The 22,482-nt window shown below is 44.6% G+C and overlaps 1 protein-coding gene across 4 annotated transcripts in view; it reads left to right on the forward strand.

Annotated features, from left to right (window-relative positions):
- The window catches only part of RGS20 (regulator of G protein signaling 20), a 42,187-nt gene that overhangs the window by 6,115 nt on the left and 13,590 nt on the right, over window positions 1-22,482 (forward strand). Inside the window, exon 3 of one of the 4 annotated variants that reach the window (XM_036436927.2) lies at window positions 6,042-6,357. In XM_036436927.2, coding sequence (XP_036292820.1) covers window positions 6,042-6,357 — 316 coding nt within the window. Of the gene's footprint in view, window positions 1-6,041; window positions 6,358-7,116; window positions 7,214-7,643; window positions 7,835-22,482 lie in introns of those variants that run through there. The other 3 variants (XM_036436922.2, XM_036436926.2, XM_036436924.2) reach the window with 3 other exon arrangements.

Genomic DNA, 22,482 nt, shown 5'->3' on the forward strand with positions numbered 1-22,482 from the left:
TGTTTTTTTGGTTTGTTTGTTTGTTTGTTTGCTTTAATATATTTTATTGATTTTTTGCAGAGAGGAAAGGAAAGGCATAGAGAGCTAGAAACATCGATGAGAGAGAAGCATTGACCAGCTGCCTCCTGCATACCCCCCACCAGGGATGTGCCCGCAACCAATGTACATGCCCTTGACCAGAATCTAACCTGGGACCTTTTAATTATTTTTTTTAAATTTATTTTATTGATTTTTCACAGAGAGGAGGAGAGAAAGATAGAGAGTTAGAAACATCGATGAGAGAGAATCATCGATCAGCTGCCTTTTGCACACCCCCTACTGGGGATGTGCCCGCAACCAAGGTACATGCCCTTGACCAGAATCGAACCAGGGAACCTTTCAGTCCGCAGGCCGACGCTCAATCCACTGAGCCAAGCCGGTTTTGGCTGAGTTTGGTTTTATCATCTATAAAATCAAGACAATAATACATGTGTGTCACATATAATTCCGTTCGTTGTTGTTTTTAATCAGATACTTTGAATTTTTTTTTTAAGTCAATCTGCATCCAGGGATCCAGGCTTCCCATCCATCCTGCGCTGCTGTCCTGGGGAGCCCCTGGAACCCCTGTGTTTATCCCACCACAGTTATTAGCCTAGTTAATTTCAACCTGCAGGCAGGACCTCAGGCCTACTGGGCACATGGGAAGAACCCCGACTGGCCAATTGATTAGTAGATAGAAATGCATTATTCCCTGCTTTATTCCCACCATGTGGGTGAAACCTTAAAGATACTAATTTTTCTCATGACCTTTATAAGCTAAAGTTATTGTTAAGATCCTTCTTTAGCCAAATGTCTCCTGTGCCTCGAAGGAATTAGATGTTACGAATCCTGAAAGGCTAAGCTCCATCCTCCTCAAGAAAAATGCCCCTTTGAAAACACCAAGCAAAGCGATTTGATTCAGTCAAGTCCAACTCAAAGAAATCAATGACTGCTAACAAGTTCACAGGGCAGCCAGGCCAGTGAGGGAGAAAGCTTTAGAACTGCGGGCCGGCACCTCCTCAGTGAGACTCACACAAAGCCCGGTTCATTAGGAAGCCCTGGAAAAGCTACAAGGCCCATGCAGCCATCCTGAACCCTGTCACAAATGGTCCGGTTTAGACAGAACAATGTCTTCCCTTGTTCTTGCCGTTTTGTTTGTTTATTTTTGTGCCCCACCAGCATGAAATCGGTGGATTCGTCCCGGGACTGATGGGAACAAATAGAGTGCAGGCTCTTCAAGAAAGTCCTGCCCACCTTCCCTTTTTGCATCAGGCCTCTCTCAACATCCATTTTACAAACCCCATTCCCATGAGGCTCTCACATGGAATGTGGCAGCTTCTATCCCACAGTTTCTTTATATATATATATATATATATATATATATATATATATATATATATAATCATCTTTTAATTGTTCACTCCAATTACCAAATACATGCAGCCCCTTTTTAAGTGTGCATGATTCATATGAGAATATTCAATGGGTATACAATGAGCCTGTGTTTATGTTTTAATATTCACTTATGAAATACTATTTTGGCTTCACAGTTTTTATCTATTGGAATTTAAGAAGAGATAAGAATACAGTGTTTAAAATAATGTATTATTAAAAATCTTTTTGTGATGGTCCAGCCAGCGATGGTTGAACATCGACCTATGAACCAGGAGGACATGGTTCCATTCCCAGTCAGGGCACACGCACAGGTGGTGGGCTCAGTACCCAGGGTGGGGCCTGCAGGAGGCAGCCAATCAATGATGCTCTCTCGTCATTGATTTTTCTCTCTCTCTCTCTTTCCCTTCATCTCTGAAATCAATAAAAAAATATATTTTTTAAAAATATTTTTGTTATGGAAAATGTTATATATACATAAAATGAAGAAAAATTGCGTAATAAGACCCTCTGTATCCATTATTCAGCTTTAATAATTATCAACTCCAGACTTTGTCCTTTCTAAGTTCATTCATGTAACAAAAATTGAGTACACGTTGTGTTGCAATACTGCTTCAGGCTTTTGAGAGACAGTTCCGAATAAGGCAAAGTTCTGATACTCACAGGGCTTAGAGTCTAATGAGGAATCAGACACCACCAGGAAGTGTTAGGAAAAAAAACAAAAAACACAGAAGCAGCTAAGCGAGCTTGGGAAAGGCTGCCGAAGGAAATGGCAGCCCAGCCAAGGTTTGAGGGCTCAGTAGGAGATTGCCCTGGGAGAGAAGAGGAGGAGCAGATTGAGAAAGGGGTGTGCTTTGGGCAGAGGGAGCAGTTTCACACAACAAAGTGCCTAGAGTGAGAATGAACAAGAGGATTTCAGGAACTGAATGAACCTTAATATGATTGGAGCTTTGAGTACAAAGGAATACTGAGAAATGTGGATAAGTAAACAGAGTGCAGAACAACTAATCAAGTAAAGGTCTTTATGCCATCCTAAGTCCTGTAGAGAAATAAGGAGCCAATTCACATTTAGAGGGAGAAATGTAACATGATCGCATTTGCCTTTTGGAAAGATCACTCCATCTGCAGAATGGGGACAGGTTACCGCGGACATAGGCGCTGTGTAGGCTCAGGGCAGGAAGTGTTTAGAGAGGCTGCTGTGATTTAATTAAGAGAGCTGGGGAAGTCACCATGGGGATGTTGTTAAGTGCTTGCTTGGGGAGGCAGGCTGTGTCTGGAGCTCTCTCTGGGGGTTATCCTCTGCTGTAATAATCCCCTTCCTGATCTCTGGAGATACAGGATGTTACAGAAAAAAGAACACAGATTTAAAGGTTCCTTAAACATACAAATATAGAACTACCATATGACCCAGCCATTCTATATCTGGGTATTTAGCCAAAGAAAGAGAAAACACTAATTTAAAAAGATATATGCACCACTGTATTCACTGCAGCATTATTTACAATAGCCAAGATATAGAAGCAAACTAGGTGGCCATTGATAGATGAATGGATAAATTCTATATCTACATTCCATTATATATACCACCTTTATAATGGAATATTGCTCAGCAATAAAAAACAACAAAATCTTGCCATTTGCAACAATATAGATGGACCTAGAGAGACAGAGAAAAACAAACACCGTATATTTTACTCATATATGGAATCTAAAAAATAATACAAATGAATAAACAAAACAAAACAGAAAGATACTAATAAATACAGAAAACAAATTGATGGTATCATGCTTCACACCCCCACTAATTAGAGCCAGAATGGGGGAGAGGCTGCTGCTCTGGAGAGGAAAGATCAATCTAGGGAAGGGTGAAAAGAGAATGTCTCCTGAAGAGCAAAGGACCCCGGATTTTGGGTTTCTGGGACTGAGTCTGGGATTGTAATTCTGCCTGGACATTTCCTCCATCCCCCTCACAAGTGCCTCTGTCTTGAAGCACAGAACCGAAGCAAAATGCCTAATGAAGCATGGGAAGAAGGGGGGTGGGATTTGCAAATGTCTTAGAAAGAAGGGCTGGGGCAAGAGGAGAAAAGAGGAGTCAGAATACAGGTTCACACATTCTCACAAAACCACTTGGAAACAGATGCAGATGCAAATTCTGGGACCTCTGAAAGGCCCATGTAGGGGGCTTGTATCGCAGAAGTGTCTCTGCCGCTCACTCAGCGTTCTCCGTTGCGTTGTCCAAGCCCTTGCGTGAAGGCTGGTCAGGAAGGTAGTGGGGAGGCTTAGTGAAGCTCTGAGACGCTGGGGAATAGCTGATCCTCCCTTAACTTCCTCGGCTTAGAGTCACCCGATGCCCACCTCACTGAGATTAGTGAGGCTGCGTAGCACAGAGCTCGTGGCACTCACAGCTACTGCTGCTAGACTGCCACCTGATCCTCCACCCCAACCCCCACAAGCGGCCCCAAAACGGCGGAGCTTGTTTAGAGTCAGCTGTTCCTCCCCCAAAAAACCTCAGTCAAAGGGGCGAGTCCCTTGTCTTCCTGAGATGAATGCTGGGCACCAAGGCTGGCTCTGAGACATTTTCTGAGTCGCTCTTGTCCCACCCTCGAGTGATCTGTTGGCGCTTCTCCAGAAGCCTCCGGAGCTCCCAGCAACAACCGCTAAAATAAAGGTGCCATGCCAGAAAGCGGGGGAGGGAGCGAGAAGAATGAAAATGCTAGGAGAACGACCTCATTCTCCAGGAAAAGGTAATGAGGGGAAATCAAACAGTGTGGACTTACTCGGAAATGCAAACGGAAACGCAAACCGAGCTCCAATCTCTCCCAGGGCGCAGACAAACGAACTAAAGACAAATCAGCCAACGCGCTAGGCAGCTTCCCAGAAAGGGCCTCATGAATGAGAATGGGTTGCTAGGTTTCCCTCTCTCCCTCTTGACAATCGCTTCCCACAAAACTTCCACCAACGAAAGAAAACACGGGGGACTTGGCGACTGCAGAGCGGTGGAGCCGCGCCAAGCAGTCTTCAGGACCCTGGAGAGCGGCCGCTGTGTCCTGAGACCACTCCACGCGCGCCTCGCCCCCTCTTGCGAGCCCAGCCTTCCTGTCACTTTTATTCCCTGCTTCCCTCCTCCACCTTCATTTTTCGTGGCAAGGGCCACTCCAACTTTTCACCATCAGATGAAAGTGCCTTTTTGCTTTGCTTGAGGAGGCTGTTTGGATTGGCTGAGCTAGATTCCTGTTCGAAGCTTCACTAAATGTTAGTGGACCAAGAAATCCTGAGAGCTTTTCAAAAATGAGAGCCTTGTCAAAACCGGTTTGGCTCAGTGGTAGAGCGTCAGTCTGTGAACTGAAAGGTCCCAGGTTCGATTCTGGTCAAGGGCATGTACCTTGGTTGCGAGCACATCCCCAGGGGGGGTGGGGGGGTGCAAGAGGCAGCTGGTCAATGTTTCTCTCTCATCGACGTTTCTAGCTCTCTATCTCTCTCCCTTCCTCTCTGTAAAAAATCAATAAAATATATATATTTTTAAATGAGAGCCTAGGCAAGAAGGCAGGTGACCTTAAAAAACAAACAAACAAAGAAAACATGCCGAATTAAGTTCCTTTGGTTTATAAATGAACCAGATAGAATCAAAGAGTAAGGAGACTTTCCCCAAGGTGAGCCTTGGCCAAGTTGGTTGCAAGTCGGAGCCCAGGACCCTGGACTTCTGACTTCCAGATTAATGCTTCCCTCTACTTTCTAAGGGGGAAAAAAGTAAGGATTTTATCTTCACCCTGGCCGCTTAGGTCTCCTAAGCAACATGTGGAAGGTGGAAAGGCTTGTGTTCCAGAGAATAAGATGGACACACGAAGTGAGTGAAGAGTACCTGCAGAATATACATGTAAGGTTCCCAACACAGGTCTGGTCTGCCGTCCCACCGACCTCACCCAGCATAAAGTCAGTTCAGCCAGGCCCTTTCTCCCTCCAGTGCAAGATGGGTCTGGAATCCCAGACATCCAGCCCAATGGAAATTGGTAACCTATTCCACCTTCTGTACCTCTGGAGGGTAGAGCTCTTCATGGCCAAAAACAGAGAGAGGAGGTGAGAGATAGAAGAGCAAGAGTGAACTAGGAGGTTTTCACCCAAATTCTAAAGAATCAAGAATCTTATACATTGCACTTCACATTTACGGAACCTCCTGAGAATGTTCATGATGATTTTGCATTTTTAACAAGTCCTTGTTAGTGAAGCTGCTGCTCCGAGGACCACACTTGGAATATCAAGGAGTTAGAAAGAGGGGGAAGAGGGAGAAAGGAAAATGGAGAAAGAGGGAAGAAAGTGGGGAAAGGAAAGAAGGGGAAAGACCTTTCCTTTTGCTCTCACCAACCTTCCCTAGCATCCCCAAAGTAATCCTATAAAATAAAGAGCTAATATGCTAATTAGACTGAACAGTCAAACGACCTTCCTGACGAAGCCAGGGCTGTGAGGGGCTGCAAGGGCCAAGCCCCTTGCACGAATTTTGTGTATGAGGCCTCTAGTGCTGTAATAAATGGCACCCAGTGCACATTTTCTCCAGTCTGTATTTGGCTGGGCCCATCAGTAATGGTGTGCTGGTTTTGTTTCCTTGCCCCATCTCTCATCTCCCTTCCCTTGTCCGGCCCTGCACAGATCCCAGATTCACCCGCTGCCCCGAAGCTGCTCAGCCTCCTTCCTAGCATGCTCTCCAACCTCCAGAGACTCTTCTCTCACCTGCTCCGGAGACCCCCTTCTGAGGCTCTCCAGTGTCGGCGGCGCCCGACTTTCTCTCTCCTGCTTCCCTTCCTGCCAGCAGCTGGGCTGGCACGGGGCCCCGAGGAGCGGCCGGGCCGCCTCTCACTCCTGCTCGGGGCAGCTCTGACACTGCCTGGCCAACCCTCAGGGGGACGCTTGCCCTGGGAAGAGGATGCCAGCGCTGGGCAGCGCTCGACCATGCCCGTGAGTACCATTGACTCCACACCGTGCCCAACCCTGGCCTCCCCGGACGCCTGCATCCCCAGTTCCTTCCTAACTCCCCACTGAGCCACTCCATGCGGGTCCCACAGGGGCTCCGGCCAGGCCAGCCAGCAGAGACAGGCTGACAGGCTGAGCACGTTCAAGGAAAAGTCGCAGGTGACTCGCCTGACACCCCTCCCTTCTGGAAACCCTCCGAGCTACTTTTTTTCCTGGGCCATTTACTTTCAGGGTCCTTGCAAGCAGGAGGAAGCCCTTCTCCTGGCTTAGGCTGCTTCTCAAACTCTGGTTCTCTGCGCGGTGCTTCCCTCCCCTCCTCCCAGCCAGCCTCCCTCAAAGGGGCCTCCGCCCCCTTCTTGCAAGCCCACTCCCCTGCCCTCATGGCTGCTGCAGCGGGCTGGAGAGGCCGGGGAGGAAATGACGTGATGTTATTTTTGTGTCAGGTCAACTTCCAGCTTCAGTTTGGGAGCAGGGCCCCGGCAGCCCAACTGCATCTCGCTCCCCTAGGGCCAACTGAGGACTCTAAGGACACGCGGCGCTTCGTGCCAGAAGAGCTGGCCACCAGGTTCCTCCTCCACTCTCGGGCCCCCACCTCTCCTCTTATCCCGGATTCTCGAGTCCCCTTAGGACAGAGGGAGGCTTCGGAGGGTTTCAATAGGATCTAGCTCTTCCTGCCACCCCCCCACACACACACACACACACCCACACAAATAGGTGGAGCCTCGGGCTCCGATAGCCGAGAGGAGGCAGGGTGGTCCCCTCCCAGGGCGGGTGGGACAGCTGGAGACGGAGGTTGCACGGAGGTGGAGAGCTCCAAGGAGCACGCTGGGAAAGGGAGAAGGTAGGTAGGAGGCTGCCCTCCAGAGGAGGGGCAATCCGAGGCGAGATTGTCCAGGGACTGAGCAATCCCTCCTTGTGAGGCGCATCCTGGACTCCACGCCCCTCTCTCTGCCCTCTTCATTCCCGAGGCTGGTGCACGCGTTCCCGCACTCCGGGATCTCTCGGGGCTTCTGTGCGCCGGAGCGTGGGGATCCCAGAGGCGGACTCGGCACCCGCCTTGCTTCGCATCCACACTCTCATCACTTCCTAACACCGGGCCAACGGGGGGGAGGCCACTGTCCGGGCGTGGTTTGGGCCCCGCGTGGGGCCTGGGGCGACCCCCGCCAGCCCACCGCAATGGAGCGAGCGGCCGCCAGAGGGAGGTGATGAGACCTGGGATTCCCCACGGGGGAAGGAGGCAGAGCCCAGGCAGGAAGGGAGAGGGAGGAAGAAGCGGGCGAGAGGAGAGACCCAGAGCAGAGCCAGAGGGAGAGGAAAGCCGGGGAGAGCAGTCGCCAACGTAGAAAGGACGCCGTCTGGCATTCTTTGAATAAGAATAATTCGTAGTCGTAGCCATACGCACGGCCGACCGAGGCGAGCCTGCCGGAGCTTCCCCCGGGCTCTCCAGGCGGAAGGTGGAATCGTGAGTACCCAGCTTCCTAACCCCCTGGGCTTCCTCTCGGGCTCGCCCCGAGACCTCGGGGAGGGAAGTGGCCCTGGCCAAGCGTGGCCACCCCTGGAGCGCGCAGCCTGGCCACAGGGCGCGGGCGGGAGCTGGCCGGCCGCCTACTCCGCACGCACAGCGGGGCTCAGTAGTGAGTGCGTATTGGGGACGTGTGTGGGGTTAGGGTGTGCCCATGTCTGGGGTGGAGGGTGGGGGACGTATTCTAGCCACCAGAACCAAGTTCCATCGGATCTGCCGGGGCATAGTAAGCACTTTCCAACCTCGTGTAGCCTGGGCTCAGTGAGTGGGTGCGGGGCGCGGAGCCCAGCCCTTGAAGTCTAAATGCATATTGGCACCGGCGGTGTATTTGGGAAACTCCGGGCGGGTGGAGACGCGGGAGTTCTCCCTGGATCGGGAGGCCTGGGAAGCGGCCGGGAGCAGGGAGCCGGGAGCCGGGGGCCGGGGGCCGGGGGCCGGGGCGGGCGGGCTGAGCGCAGATGGAAAGGAAGCGGAGACTCTCTCTGCCTCGCAGAACCTCCCTTTAGGGGGAGCGCAGCGCAGGCGGGGGGCCCGGGGAGCGGGGCCGGGACAGGATCCCCTCCTCCCCCGCACACGGACCGGGTGAGTGGGACTCGGAGTCCGCTCCGGAACGCGCGCCGAGGCGTCCGAGGAGCGGGCGCCGCGGTCAATTTCTTGAACAAACTCGGGTAACTGACTCCCGCACTCCTGGGGTTGTTGCTCTTGGGAAGTTGGAACGAGTCTGAGCGTGCGGACTTGGAGTCGGGAAGGGGTGGGGGTGAAAGAGGGACCTAAAGAAAGGGGGCGCTCCCGGAGGAAGGTGGGCTTTGGGGGCTGGGGGAGGGGCCTGGCAGGAGGAGGTGGTGCGCCCGGAGGGGTGGGCGTTTGCCAGGGGTGGGGGTCTGGGTGCCCGCCGTCCTCCCGCGTTGGGGGGAGGAGGCGGGGGAAGGGCCTCGGGAGAGGGGCGCGCCGGGTCTGAAGGAAAATCCAGGCGGGCGGGGCGCCGAGGAGAGGATGCCCGCAGCTAGGAGAGGGGGCTGGGTCCCCGGGTGCTGCTGCCACAGCCGGGCCACCTGCGACCCGCTGCGGGGAGGAGTGAGCGCGAATACAGTTTCCATCAGGGAGAAGAGCGTCTCCTCACATCGCTTGCTTCGCAGCACCTGGCAGAGGCCAATTGCTCCTGGTCCACCCCCACCGCAGCCGGTGCGTAGGGAGGAAGGGCCGCCGCTCGCCCACTGACTAGCAGAAGCAGTCACTTGCCCACCGGGACTTCGTACTGCCGGGAGGGGGTGCGGGGTAATGCGGGAAGCAGGGAGCTTGCACCATTTTCCAGTCACCTTCCTGTGGTCAGCCCTCCTCCCTGGGGCGCAGTCGCACACGGGGCCTTCATTTCACTGCTAGGGGTTGCAGATTGTGGAATTAACTAAACAACGGTCCGAGTTCACAAAACAGCCTGAATCCCTCCCAGGATGCTTGTCATAAAATGACCCTGTAAATTCCTACTTTTTGCTCATCACCTAATTTTATACGGGCTTCTTCCTGTTCATCTTCTGTTCATTAAGTGGCATCTTTTGCATTCAGCAATTCGTAAGAGAGGCAATAGAGCCTAATGGGTGAGAGTCCTGGGCTGTGTGGCTGGTTTCAAATTCCAGCGCAGCTGTGTGATCTTAGGCAAGTTACTAACCTCTAGGTGCCTTAGTTTTGTCATCAGCAAACTGGGGATAATAAAAGTACCTACCTCATAGAGTAGCTGCCAGAATTCAGTTAATTAATATAGTAGAATTCTGGTATATGTCAAACACAAGCTTTTATTACTATTATTATGTTGATGCTAAATTAGCCAAGTAAACTTCAAAAAATAAAAAGGATAAGGGGAAAATACTTATAATGAAGTGGATGTCCATCATGAAAATTAGAATTAGGTCTTCTGAGTCACTCCCCAGGGCTCTTCAGCACCACATTGATGATTTCCTACAAACTGATGAACTTTTAGCAAATAGAAAATCAGAGGTATTATATAAGGAAAAATATACAAACGTGTTATCTCCAACATAAGTGAGACCAGGACAATGATGTGGTACTGTGGTCCCACAGCTTCATCATGGTCCCTCACTTCAGAAGATGTGACCGTATGACTTGCCTAAGGTAAGCTAAGCTAAGGTCATAGGTCAAGCTAGCGGTAGAGCCAGCATTAGAATTTAAGTTCTCACTGCAATATACATTTGGTTGCATATGCTATTAATCCCTTGTAACAATTTTACATTTAAAAAATCATTTTTTAACTTTTCTTAAAAATTTTAAATCTCCTTCCTACGGCTTTAGAAGATCTTTCCCATAAAAAGAGCTTTTTAGGAAAGGCTTTCAAAATTACAAAGAAGGCCGAAACCGGTTTAGCTCAATGGATAGAGCCTCGGCTTGGAGACTGAAGGGACCCGGGTTCGATTCTGGTCAAGGGCATGTACCTTGGTTGCGGGCATATCCCCAGTAGCGGGTGTGCAAGAGGCAATTGATCGATGACTCTCTCATCGATGTTTCTAACTCTCTATCTCTCTCCCTTACTCTCTGTACAAAATCAATAAAATATGTATTTTTTTTTTAATTACAAAGAAGGAGCTTTTATTATTCCAGATTTTGTGGACAAGCAAGAGTGAAAGTGGGGGAAAAAACTTTCTTATTTTAGAGCAATCACCTGGTGGTTGGTTTCATCCCAGGCACTTGAATGGCAGTTTCTGGAACCCTAGTGTTCTTCCATTCCTGAATGTGGCAGTGACACTCACCTAACACAGACAGCTGCAGTGGCTATAGAGGTCCAGGCCCTCACATGAGCAGTTTAGGAATTGCATGGCACTTTCAAGTGAGTATGTGGTTTTGCAAAGTTATTTATAGGAATGGTGTCTTCCAGAAAAGGCATTTCTAGGAACTGTGCCTGCATCCTTGAAGCGGGAAACCTTGATTTTCTCTATAGAGTGCATATGCTGGATGTCTTACCCTTGACTTTGTATCTTTGTATGCCCACCGCATGTTCCTAGACAGAAATGCAGAGCATTAAGCGGGGAGTGACTTTTTAGCATGCTCCCTAGCCAGTTCAGCAGAGTTGAGTTTTGAAATAATATGTGTTAAGTCAGGCCCCAAAGTGATTATAATGTGAATCACTGTCCAGCTGTGAGAATATTGTAGATGGGCTTTCAGTGCACTACCGGGTGACTCACAGTGTGAGCTTCTTTTCAAATACAGTGTCAGTCAGCAGCTAATAGGGTTGACTCTGAGTCAGAGCTAGCATTCAGTACAATAAGTGTGAGTCACTGACTACCCAGCACTATCGGAGATGGTTCCGGAATGTTACCTTGAGCAGCTCAAGAGTTTGGACAACACTGCGTGGGATGAGTCAGTTCATAGCATGATTGAGTGGACTCTTGCAGCAGCCATGTACAATAAAGTTGGATGTGACTGAGTGCTGAAGACAATATTACATGATTAGGCATACATAGGACAACTTACCTTGATTCTAATCCAGTTGATTAGATTCTAGCTATTTGCATTGGGAAGTCATTTGTGAAATATGAGTAATATGCTCTGTTGCCCAGCTGTGATATTTTACTTGAGATATCTCTGCATATTAAAACCAGTTAAGCTTTCTGGTTTTGGAATGCTCATTATCTACGTATTATTTTACTCTGAATAGTAAAATCCTTTCCAAGTATTTTAGTATTTTAACATTTGACAAGGACATCTCATGCAAAGTTACCCAGCAGTTCCACTTCACGAGGTCCTGGGTTGAGCAGCATACGCTTAGCACGAGTGAACTAGAGGAGAATATCTTGTTCTCTGGTTTGTCTCCATTTGTGTCTCTGTCACCTCTGACACTAAATGAACAGTATTTGCTCAAGAGCTTGTAGTTTGTACTGCTGTTCCCAGCACTTCTAATCCTCCTAGGGCCAAATGGCTAAATCAAAACTCTTATATGGTTGCTCCATTTTTGCAAGACAATGGAAAGAATGGTGCAACCTGTGCAACCTATGCCTCACCCCACTCCTTTGTAAGACTTTTATTTCTCAGGGTGGGGCAATAAGATTTAAGGGAATATATTTCTTAATTTGTTGATAATTAATGGTAAGAAGTTATCCTTGGAACCAAGATTAGACTACTGTTTAAAGGTACAGGTATATTTTTCTCTATTTACCTTCTGATGGCTCCAAGAGAATCCCTGATATGTGGACTTTACCATATGCCTTTTTGTGTTTCTACAACTATCCATTTCTAGTGATAACTAGATAGTAATTTAGATATCTTCTGCTCTATATAAGGCATAGATACTTCTTTGCATTTAATGGGGGCTATACATAAAGCGTTTTGTTCTTCCTGCCAATGTAATTCCTGGAAAATTCAGATCACTGGGACTGTTTAATAAATTAAAGTATCCATAAAACTGATATGAAGTTTCTACATAAGTTTGCTAAATTTCAGTGAGGAGTTAGAGGTATTTTTTTTATTCTGAATTGCTTTTAACTTTGTTTATTGGAGTTTTAACTTGTAGTAAAATATACAGATTAATAAACTTTACATAAGTAAACCCTTATGTAACCATCAGGATTTCTCAACCTCAGATTTATTGACATTTTTGGATTGAATATCTACTTGTTGTGGGGACTGTCCTGTGCACTGTAGGATGTTTAACAGAATCCCTATCTTCTACCCACTAGATGCCAGTAGCACCCCTCCCTAGATGTGACAATCAAAAATGTCTCCAGACTGCCATATGTTTCCCAAGGGTTGGAGGGGTGGTGGGCACAGGATCACTCACCACTGCTCTAGAACCAGATACAGGATATTTTTAGCTCATATCCACAAGACCCCCCTCTGCTTCCTCCCACAGGTAACTATTCTTATAAGTTCTCAAACCACATTTTAGTTTTTGAACTGAATATGGAATTATACAGTACATATTCTTTGCATTGGATTCTTGAGCTCAGCATTATGCTTTTGAGATTACTCATTGTTGTTGCATGTATTGTGATTTTTCAACATTGTCCTGTGTTCCCTTGTGTGAATATACACCATTCATTTATCCAATGTCCTACCGAAGGACATTTGAGTTGTTTCCAGTGTGGGCTACTGTGAATAATGCTAATATAAGCAGTCTTATTCATGTCTTTTGATAAACATATGCCCTTATTTCTATTGGATTCCCAGGAGTGAAATTACTGAGTAATAAATTTAGTATATGTTTATCTTTATTAGATATAGTCAGTTTCTCAGACTATTTTTATGCTCCTTGAAATGAAGATTAAATATATAATCTTCACATCCTCATCAGCATTTAGAATTGTCATTCCATTTAGCTTTGGTCATTCTCTTGTTTGTGTAGAGGCACATCGTCGTGGCTTTAATTTTTACTTTAATGCTTACTAATGATGCCGAGAACCTTTTTTTGGCCATTTGTATATCTCTTATTATAAACTGCCTCTACATTTCCTTGGCCCATTTTTCCATTGTGTTGTCTGTCTTCTTGTTGATTTATAAGAGTTCTTTATACATTTGGGATATAAGTTATTGTCCAAAATCTGCATGCATGTGTGTGTGTGTGTATATGTGCAAATCCCAATCTATATCTTGCCTATATACTCTCATTCCATTATCTTCTGACTTCTATAGTTTCTATAGAATGTCATGCTTTTCTATAGAAAGTAACATGTCTTTTTTGTCTGGCTGATCTAAATTTTTTCTCTTTGTTTTTGGCTTGCCACAATTTGAATATAATGTGGCTAGGTGTGGTTTTATATTTGACCTTTCTACTCACTGAGATTCTTATGTCTGTAAATTGATATCTTGCATCAGCTATGGAAATTTTTCATCCAATAGCTCTTCAGATATTGCTTCTTACCTGATTTCTTTCTTTTTAAAAAATATTTTTATTGATTTCAGAGAGGAAGGAAGAGGAGGAGAGAGATGAAATATCAATGATGAGAGAGAATCATTGATCAGCTGCCTCCTGTACACCCACTATTAGGGATTGAGCAGCAACCTAGGCATATGCCCTCACTGGGAATCAAACCATGATCTTCTAGTTTTATCTCTTCATGCAGCTAGTAATTTTTATTGTATGTAGACATTAAATATAGAGATTTTGTAGATTTAGATGATGTCTTCTATCAGCAAGGAATCTTCCTTGGAGGGATTTCCTCTGTGAGGATGAGTGGCTGATCACTTCACTCTTAACAGGTATTGAAATGGCTTCTATGGAGCTGGTTGCAGTTTTAGTAAGATTTAGGTAATCTCTGGTTATTTGTCATTTCTCATGTATTTTTTCCTGGGATTTAGAGCCTCATTGGTTTCTATCTCTTCAGTCTTGAAAGAATGAGAGGTTCAGTCCCACCTTTAAAAATTTTGAGCTTTGCTTTTTGCTCACACCTTCCCCAGGTGGCTTCCATATCTGGTTAGTGTGTTGAGGCGAGCCATGCATTTAAGGAAGACCTGTTACTCAAGGGGGACTTGTTCTCTCACATGAGACAATAGAGATTCTTATGTCTTCAGCCTATGCCCAGAGTCAGCAATTGCCCTCAGGGATGAAAATACATAGTGACAGATTGACTGCTCATGTTTTGTTTTTGTTTGTTTGTTTGTTAGGAAGGGAGAGGAAGAGAGAGATAGAAGCATCAATGCTGAGAGAGAGTAATTGATCTGCCTCCTGCATGCCCCATACTGGGGATACAGCCAGCAACCCAGGCATATGCTCCAACCTGGAATCAAACTGATCTTCTGGTTCATAGGTCAACACTCAACCACTAAACCATGCCAGCCAGGCTGACTGCTCCCTTTTGAAGAGCTCTCCCTCTCAGAAATTTCAGTTGCTTCCACAACTTTCTGATGTCTTTAGAAATGTGGTTTTAATTATTTATCTTACATTTTTAGTTGTTGTATGGTAACAGGACTGTGCCCTGACCTATCACCATTTTTTAAAAGATATTTTCTTGATTTAAATATCTTTTTCTTCTATTTTTGGATCACATTTTTATCTATCATAGCATTTGTTTCCAATGCAATTCAGAAAACGAACATTAAATATTTTGCCATTTACAATTATAAAGTGTAATATATGTTTAATGAGTTTTAAAATGTTAGTAGGAAACAAAGTATGTTCTAATCCTTGCAACTTTTTATGCTTCAAATTGCAATTCTGAGTTGTAAGAAGCATGAGCACTGGAATGAAAGAGACCTTGGTTTGAATTTTGACTTACTAATTTTGTGATGCTCTAGTTCTTAATATATACAACAGGGGTAATTACATTTACTATAAAATAAGAAATATGTAGCAGAGAGTTCAAGAGACTATTCAATAAGTGGAACCTGTTACCATTACTTTCTGTAATATTGATCCATCATTATCAAAAGCCTCTGAACATGAATAACTTAAATTTAAACTTGATTTTAAGCACTTATATTTTGAAATACTCATATATAGTATAAATTCTAAAAAAAAATTTTCATTCAAACAAGTTCTGAAAAAAGTTTTATAATATCAAAGGCCCATTCCTATGACTTAAAATCTATGACAATATTACTCAATAAGTGTATGAACTTATATCTTATAACATTTTGTCTTCTAAATAAATAAATAAATAAAATTTAATGACAGAAAGAATTACATTTAAAGTAGCCTGCTCTCAGTGAAATCCACATCTAACTACTTGGTATTCTATCTAGTAGGGTTTATTATAATAGGTTGGCAACAAGAAAACAACATTAATATTAACCGTACTCTCTGCAAAGAACAGTTGGTTGATCTTTGCAGAGGAGAGTCTGTGTTGGGGCTGCCATTTTAACATTTATCTCCATGAATCATTTGAATATAATTAATTTTCACATTAAATTTTCTATTACTGAGCTGCTCTTTTATTTTGACTTCTGCATTTGCTTCTTTAAAAAAACAACCACATTAACATATTGAAACAATTACATTTGCCTGTAAATATAAGGAGACAATAGTTTTGGAGGCAATTTGGTGCTTTCGAGTGCACAGGCCTCTCCAGACCTGGGCACGTAGGACAGCACTGCATGTCTGGGTCCCTTAGGCTACAGACAGGCTTCCGTCTTTACTTCTTTAGTGCCATGAGTCAGCTCCACTGGTCTAACCTCCATATAGTGGGAAGACTACACTCCTTACAGTCTGTGGGCAGATTTAAGTCAAAGCACAAGAATTATGAGATCTAGTTATGTAACAACCTGGAACTGCTGAAATTCTCACGAGAGCTAACTTTTTGCTAAAGAAATTAAGTTGCTTCTGGCCCTTTAATGACTGTGCTGCTCTATTGGTAAAATGAAATACTTATTAATAAAAACACCTGAGCATCTAACCATACAGTGTCAAATAAATTTAAGTAAAAGAAGGGTGAATGAAAGGGTGTGAAACAGGTAAATTATGCAATATCAAAGTGAAAAACTCATCTGGTAAAACAATTGTCATAAACTAAACAAGAAGCTCTATTTCTTTTTCCTACCTCTGATATGTCCATAATCATGAGGGTGTTAAAATTACAATACTAATTTAGATAGAGCATATATTTGTCAAAATATATCAAGTTTATTCTGAGAATCAGGAGACTACATATAGATTATATTTTAATTGAAACTGGTCCTCTGTGAGCCATTTGATGTATCCCTGAGAATGGAAGTTTTAATCCCAGATCTCTGTATCTGACTGCCTTATGTTGTCTCACACAAAATTGTCAGGGACACATTCCAGAGACATAAATGAAACTCTGATTACTGTAATCAAAGTTTCTATTTTTTTAAAAAAGGAGAGAATGCTAGCTGGTTTTTCTCAGTGGAGAGCATCGGCCTGCGGACCAAAAGGTCAAGGGATTGATTCCAGTCAAGGGCATGTACCACAGTTGCAGGCTCCATCCACCAGCAGTCAGGGGTGCGTATCCACATGTTTCTTACATCCATGTTTTTCTCTCTCTCCCTTCCCTCCCACTCTCTTTAAAATTCAGTGGGGAAAAATATCCTTGGGTGAAAAGATTAATAAGAGAGAGAGAGTGAGCAATTATCAAATAGCTATAATTCCCTGTAGGTAGTCCAAAATGTGCAACCATTAAACATGTCAATTCTTTGAAAAATATTTTAATGTTAGGTCTGTTTGTTCAACATATCTAACTATTTAATACTTCATGCTTAATACTCATGAAGGAGATGGGGTCTTAAAATTTAGGAGATATTCTGGCACAAATTGTAGAAAACCGAAACCTTGAGGAACAAAAATTCTCTCACACTCACACCCTAGGAACAAGCAGACAAAAACATCCTATGAGGTTCGCCCCCAGAGGACTGTCTCGGGAACACGAAGGCAGTGTGGAAGCGAGGTGATGCGCTGGAGTTTTTATTAGTCCACTTTAATTAGCAGCAGCCCTGCTGGGAAAAGGACTGCAGAGACAGTCCCCCTGATGGGCATCCAAAAATAACCCTACTCTGTCTAGTCATGGCCTGTGCACAGCTCTGATGTTAATAGCAAGGGCGGTGGATGGATCCCAGCCTGGGTAGCTTCAAGTCTCTTGGGGGACATACTTTGAGACATCGGGCACATCACATAACCTCTCTGATGTAGATAAAATGGTACCTTGAAGTCTGCTCCACAGAATAATGTCACAAATTAAATGTAAGGTGTGAGCACTACTACGTTTGTCCATGTAGTCAAAGAGGAAACTGAGCATTAATTGAAAAACTGTGGAGAAAGTAAATGTTAAGGGAGTGAAAAAAAAAAAAAGGAAGTGTTATTCTTGGTGTCATGGATTGCCATTGAAGGCCACAGTGGACTAACAGAATCTGGGTTCTATTTTTAAATCGCTAATTAGTTTGTGGGACATATGGTCTCTATTGCAACTGCTCAATGCTGCCGCTATAGCGGAAAATCAGTAGGGGTGGGGGTGGAAGGGTAGAGCAGAAGGGGATGGATTGGGGGCTCATTGTAGCAGCCCAGGCAAGGTGTCAAACTGATCTGGAGGGGCAGTGGAGTTGGAGAAAAGTGAGCACGACAACATCCATTCTGGAGATCTGGCAAGCTTGCTAATGAGTAAGATGCAGAGACAGGAGTCAGAGTGACGCCTAGGATGTGGACACTGTGTGTGGACTTGGAGAAGATGGGAGCAGAAACAGAGGGGGAAGGAAAGGAAACTCTAGAGTCTATTTTAGACCCTAAGGACTGAGATGTCCACCAGAGCTCCAGTTGTGGCGGCAAGTAGGTGATTGGACTGATGTGTTTTGAAACAAAGGGCTTGCCCTGGGCTAGAGGCAGAAATATGAATTTGTTAGATTATTTAGGAGATATAGCTTGATACATGGTGGTATACTAAGTATTCATGAGATATGGTGGGACATTCTTTAGAATAACCAATGGGATATTACTACCACCCTAGAATGTGTATTTCCTTTACTGAAACTGTAACTAATCTACTAAAATGTTCTATATATTTATTACAGACATCAGCAAACCAAGGCGCCTGAGCCAAATCCAGACCTCGGCCTGTTTTTATACGGCCTGAGCGCTAAGAATAGTTTTCACATTTTTAAACATTTTTATTTATTTATTTTATATATAGACACAGGGGTTTATTTTGAGGACTTGGCTTACACAATTGTGGAAACTTGGCAAATCCAAAATCTTGATGAGGGAGGCCAGCAGGCTGGGGACTCAGGAAGAGTTGCAGTTTGAATCCAAAGGCAATGAGTCTACTGGCAGGATTCATCATTCTTGCCTGGAGAGAGAGAGAGAGAGAGAGAGTGTGTGTGTGCGTGTGTGTGTGTGTGTGTGTGTGTGTGTGTGTGTGTGTGTGTTGGGGGGGGGGAGGGGAATGAGTAACTTAGGAACAGCCAAAGGAAGCCATACATAGGGCCAGGTGTGGGGGAGGGGCAAGGAGCTTCCATGCCATCTCTGGGGGCTCCATCCTCCCAGCACCCAGATGTGTTCACCAGCACAGAAGCTCAAGTGTGTGTGTGTGTGTGTGTGTGTGTGTGTGTGTGTGTGTATGTGTGTGTGTGTTTAAAAATATGTATTTTATTGAGTTTTTACAAAGAGGAAAGGAGAGGAATAGAGAGCTAGAAACATCGATGAGAGAGGAACATCGATCAGGTGCCTCCTGCACACCTCCTACTGGGGATGTACCCGCAGCCAAGGTACATGGCCTTGACCGGAATCGAACCTGGGACCCTTCAGTCCGCAGGCTGACGCTCTATCCACTGAGCCAAACCGGTTTTGGCCAGAAACTCAAGTTTTATATTTTTAAGTTGTTGGGTGGGAGATTTTAAAAAGAATAATATTTCATGATGCAGGATCATTTTACAAAACTAGAATTTCAGTGTCCATATAGTTTCAGTGAAACCCCGCTGCACTCACTCGTTCACATGATGGCTGTGACTGCTTTTGCACTAGTAGAGGCAGAGCTGGGTAATTGCAATAGAGACCATCTGGCCTGCAAAGGCTACTTACTCTCTAGTCTTTTACAGAAAATCTTTTCCTACTTTTCAACTATAACCTAAACGTAAGTGTGGAGTTTTCCTAGGTTCTCACAGGGAGCAATCTATATGAAAGTAAAGTTCAACCAATAACCAGGTGGTTTCTTAAGGAAATAGTGTACTCCCAAGGAAAAATAAAAAAAGACAAGCCAATAATCTAATGAAAGACAATCTACTATGAGAGATAAAAATCCAAGTTAATTTTTCTCTTTTTTTTTCCCAAATATTACTTCCTTTATTATTTTTTAAAATATATTTTTATTGATTTCAGAGAGGAAAGGAGAGAGGGAAGAGAGAGATAGAAACATCAATGATGAGAGAGAATCACTGACCGACTGCCTCTTGCACGCTCCCTCCTGCAACTTGGGCATGTGCCCTTGATTGGAATCGAACTCAGGCCCTTCAGTTCGCAGGCTTATGTTCTATCCACTGAGCCATATCAGCCAGGGCTACTTCCTTTTTTTTATTTATTTATTTTTTAATATATTTTATTGATTTTTTACAGAGAGGAAGGGAGAGAGATAGAGAGCCAGAAACGTCGATGAGAGGAAAACATCGGCCACCCGCCTCCTGCACCCCCCCCATCGGGGATGTGCCCGCAACCAATGTACATGCCCTTGACCGGAATCAAACCCGGGACCCTTCAGTCTGCAGACCGACGCTCTACCACTGAGCCAGACTAGTTTCGGCCTTCCTTTATTATTATTTTTTTAAATGTTTTTAACTTTAAAATTTTTACTCTTACCCTACCCATCCCACCTCAACATACTGCATGCTGCCATGCTGTGTACAATATGGGCTTACTGCTATTCTAGTCACAGAAAGTGTTTTTTTTTTTCTTTTTATTGTACTTCAATGGTTTAATTAAATCTATTGGGATGACATTGGTTAATAGGATCATATAGATTTTGAGTGTGGATTTCTGTTACAAGCTCTCAATATTGCACTGTGTGCCCACCACCCTAAGTCAAATCGTCTTCTGTCACCATGTATTAGGCTCACTTCATCCCCCACCTCCCTACCTCCTTCCCTCTGGCAACCACCACACTGCTGTTTGTGTCCACGAATTTCAGTCTTATCTCCCACATATGCATGAAATCATGTGGTTCTTAGCTTGTTCTGCCCGACTTGTTTAACTTAGCATAATATTCTCAAGATCCAGCCATGTTGTCGCAAACGGCAGTATTTCATTTTTTATTATGGCTGAGTAGTATTTCATTGTGTATATATACCACAACTTCCTTATCCAGTCCTGTATCAAAGGGGACCTTGAGCCCTAACTGGTTTGGCTCAGTGGGTAGAGCGTAGGCCTGCAAACTCAAAGGTCCTAGGTTTATTCAGGGAAATGGTAGTTCGATTTTAGAGATGAATTTTTTCCAATTTGTCCTGAACCAGGACAAAATATTTGCAACCCCCTATAATTTGTAATGATTGCTCAGAAATTCTTGCTAGAGAGCCTATTCCTAGCAAGAATTCCTAGCCTATTCCTAGCTGTGAAATAGGACAAAACTGGCAGGACGTCTCATGCAAACTGCTAATGACTGCCTGACACATTTTTAGCGATTTGGAGATTCACTAAAGCAGCACTACAGACAAGATTGTGGTACTTTCAGAGGTGCCCTGGCCTAAGTTGTCCTTGGGAATTCACATAAGGGCCATAACCTTGAGAAATCCCATGGTCTTCTGACCTAAGAAATCCCCTGATAAAGATTTCCAGCAGAAGTTGCAAAATTCACCTGAGAGTTGACTGGTATTAAGAAAGAACAAGTCAGGCTGAAACCGGTTTGGCTCAGTGGATAGAGCGTCAGTTTGCAGACTGAAAGGTCCTGGGCTCGATTCCAGTCAAGAGCATGTACCTTAGTTGTGGGCACATCCCTAGCAGGGGGTGTGCAGGAGGCAGCTGGTCGATGTTTCTCTCTCATCAATGTTTCTAGCTCCCTATCCCTCTTCCTTCCTCTCTGTAAAAAAATCAATAAAATATATTTTAAAAAGAAAGAAAGAAAGAAAGAACAAGTCAAAACATGCACAATTTATTAATTTCCTTAATGTCAGACTCATTCCTTACTACTAATATTTCCCAAAGGCACTTGTAAAAAATGGGTTACAAAATTACAAATTATAAGGGGGAAACAGGACAAAATGTCTGCAACATGGAAAAATTCATGTCTAAAATCAAACTATCATTTCCCTGAAAAAGCCTACCATTCACTCCCTTTTGCTATTTAGCAAGATGTTCGTTTAGTAACAGCGGAAGAGAAGAGAAAGACCTTACTATTATAGTTTTAAACCTTGGGTAGCTTATGTTACAAACTTGGCGACAGCAATATAAACAAAAGAGTAAAGATTTCCATTCAAAGTCCCTTTAAAACAGATGGTAACATACTTTAGTAGTTTCTAAAGGGTAAACGACATGTGTGAGCATCCATCTGGAAGTAATTTTAATTCTAAAAAGCCCATTGTTATCATTAAGCTTTCAGTTGACTTCCCCTACTAGAACAATGAATTATAATAGCTTTTTCTTAAAATAGCCCCCAAATTATTCAGACAATAAAACCCCCAAAACAGAAGTTTTTGAAAACCCAGAATTTTGCTCAGGGCCTCTTTGGAGACTGTGCAGCTTGGCCCTGCCCCTCTGTGTCCTCAATGAGGTGAAACCACATCGGTCTGTGTCCCACTGAACTGCTGCCCAGGACGTTGTGCGAAGGTGATGTCCAGAGGAGCCCAAAGTTTCTCCCCTGAGGCAGCAAAGGGGGTCTGGTCTGTCTCCCAGCTGTGAGTTCGGCGAATGCTACTGCCTCCATCTTTGGCCAAGTGAACTGCACCAGCTCAAGGGCCCTGGACTGCTCGGAGGCTGGGCTTTCGGGACAGGTGTTGTGAGCGTTGTCTGGCTGTGGGTGAAGGGATGGTACAACACTGACAGGCCCTCTTGCTGTCCTGGAACTTACAGCTCAGAATAGTTAAAAGAGCAAATCCAGAGGAGTGACCCTGATTTGGCAGGTACTAAAGCAGATGACATGTGTCATAAATAAGTCTATAAATTCCATATGTCCTAGTCAAAATCCCAAAGTAGTATTTTTTGGACCTTGACAAACTGATTCCAAAAT

Source organism: Pipistrellus kuhlii, unplaced genomic scaffold (assembly GCF_014108245.1).
Source record: "Pipistrellus kuhlii isolate mPipKuh1 unplaced genomic scaffold, mPipKuh1.p scaffold_m20_p_14, whole genome shotgun sequence".
Classification (NCBI taxonomy): Eukaryota; Metazoa; Chordata; class Mammalia; order Chiroptera; family Vespertilionidae; genus Pipistrellus; species Pipistrellus kuhlii.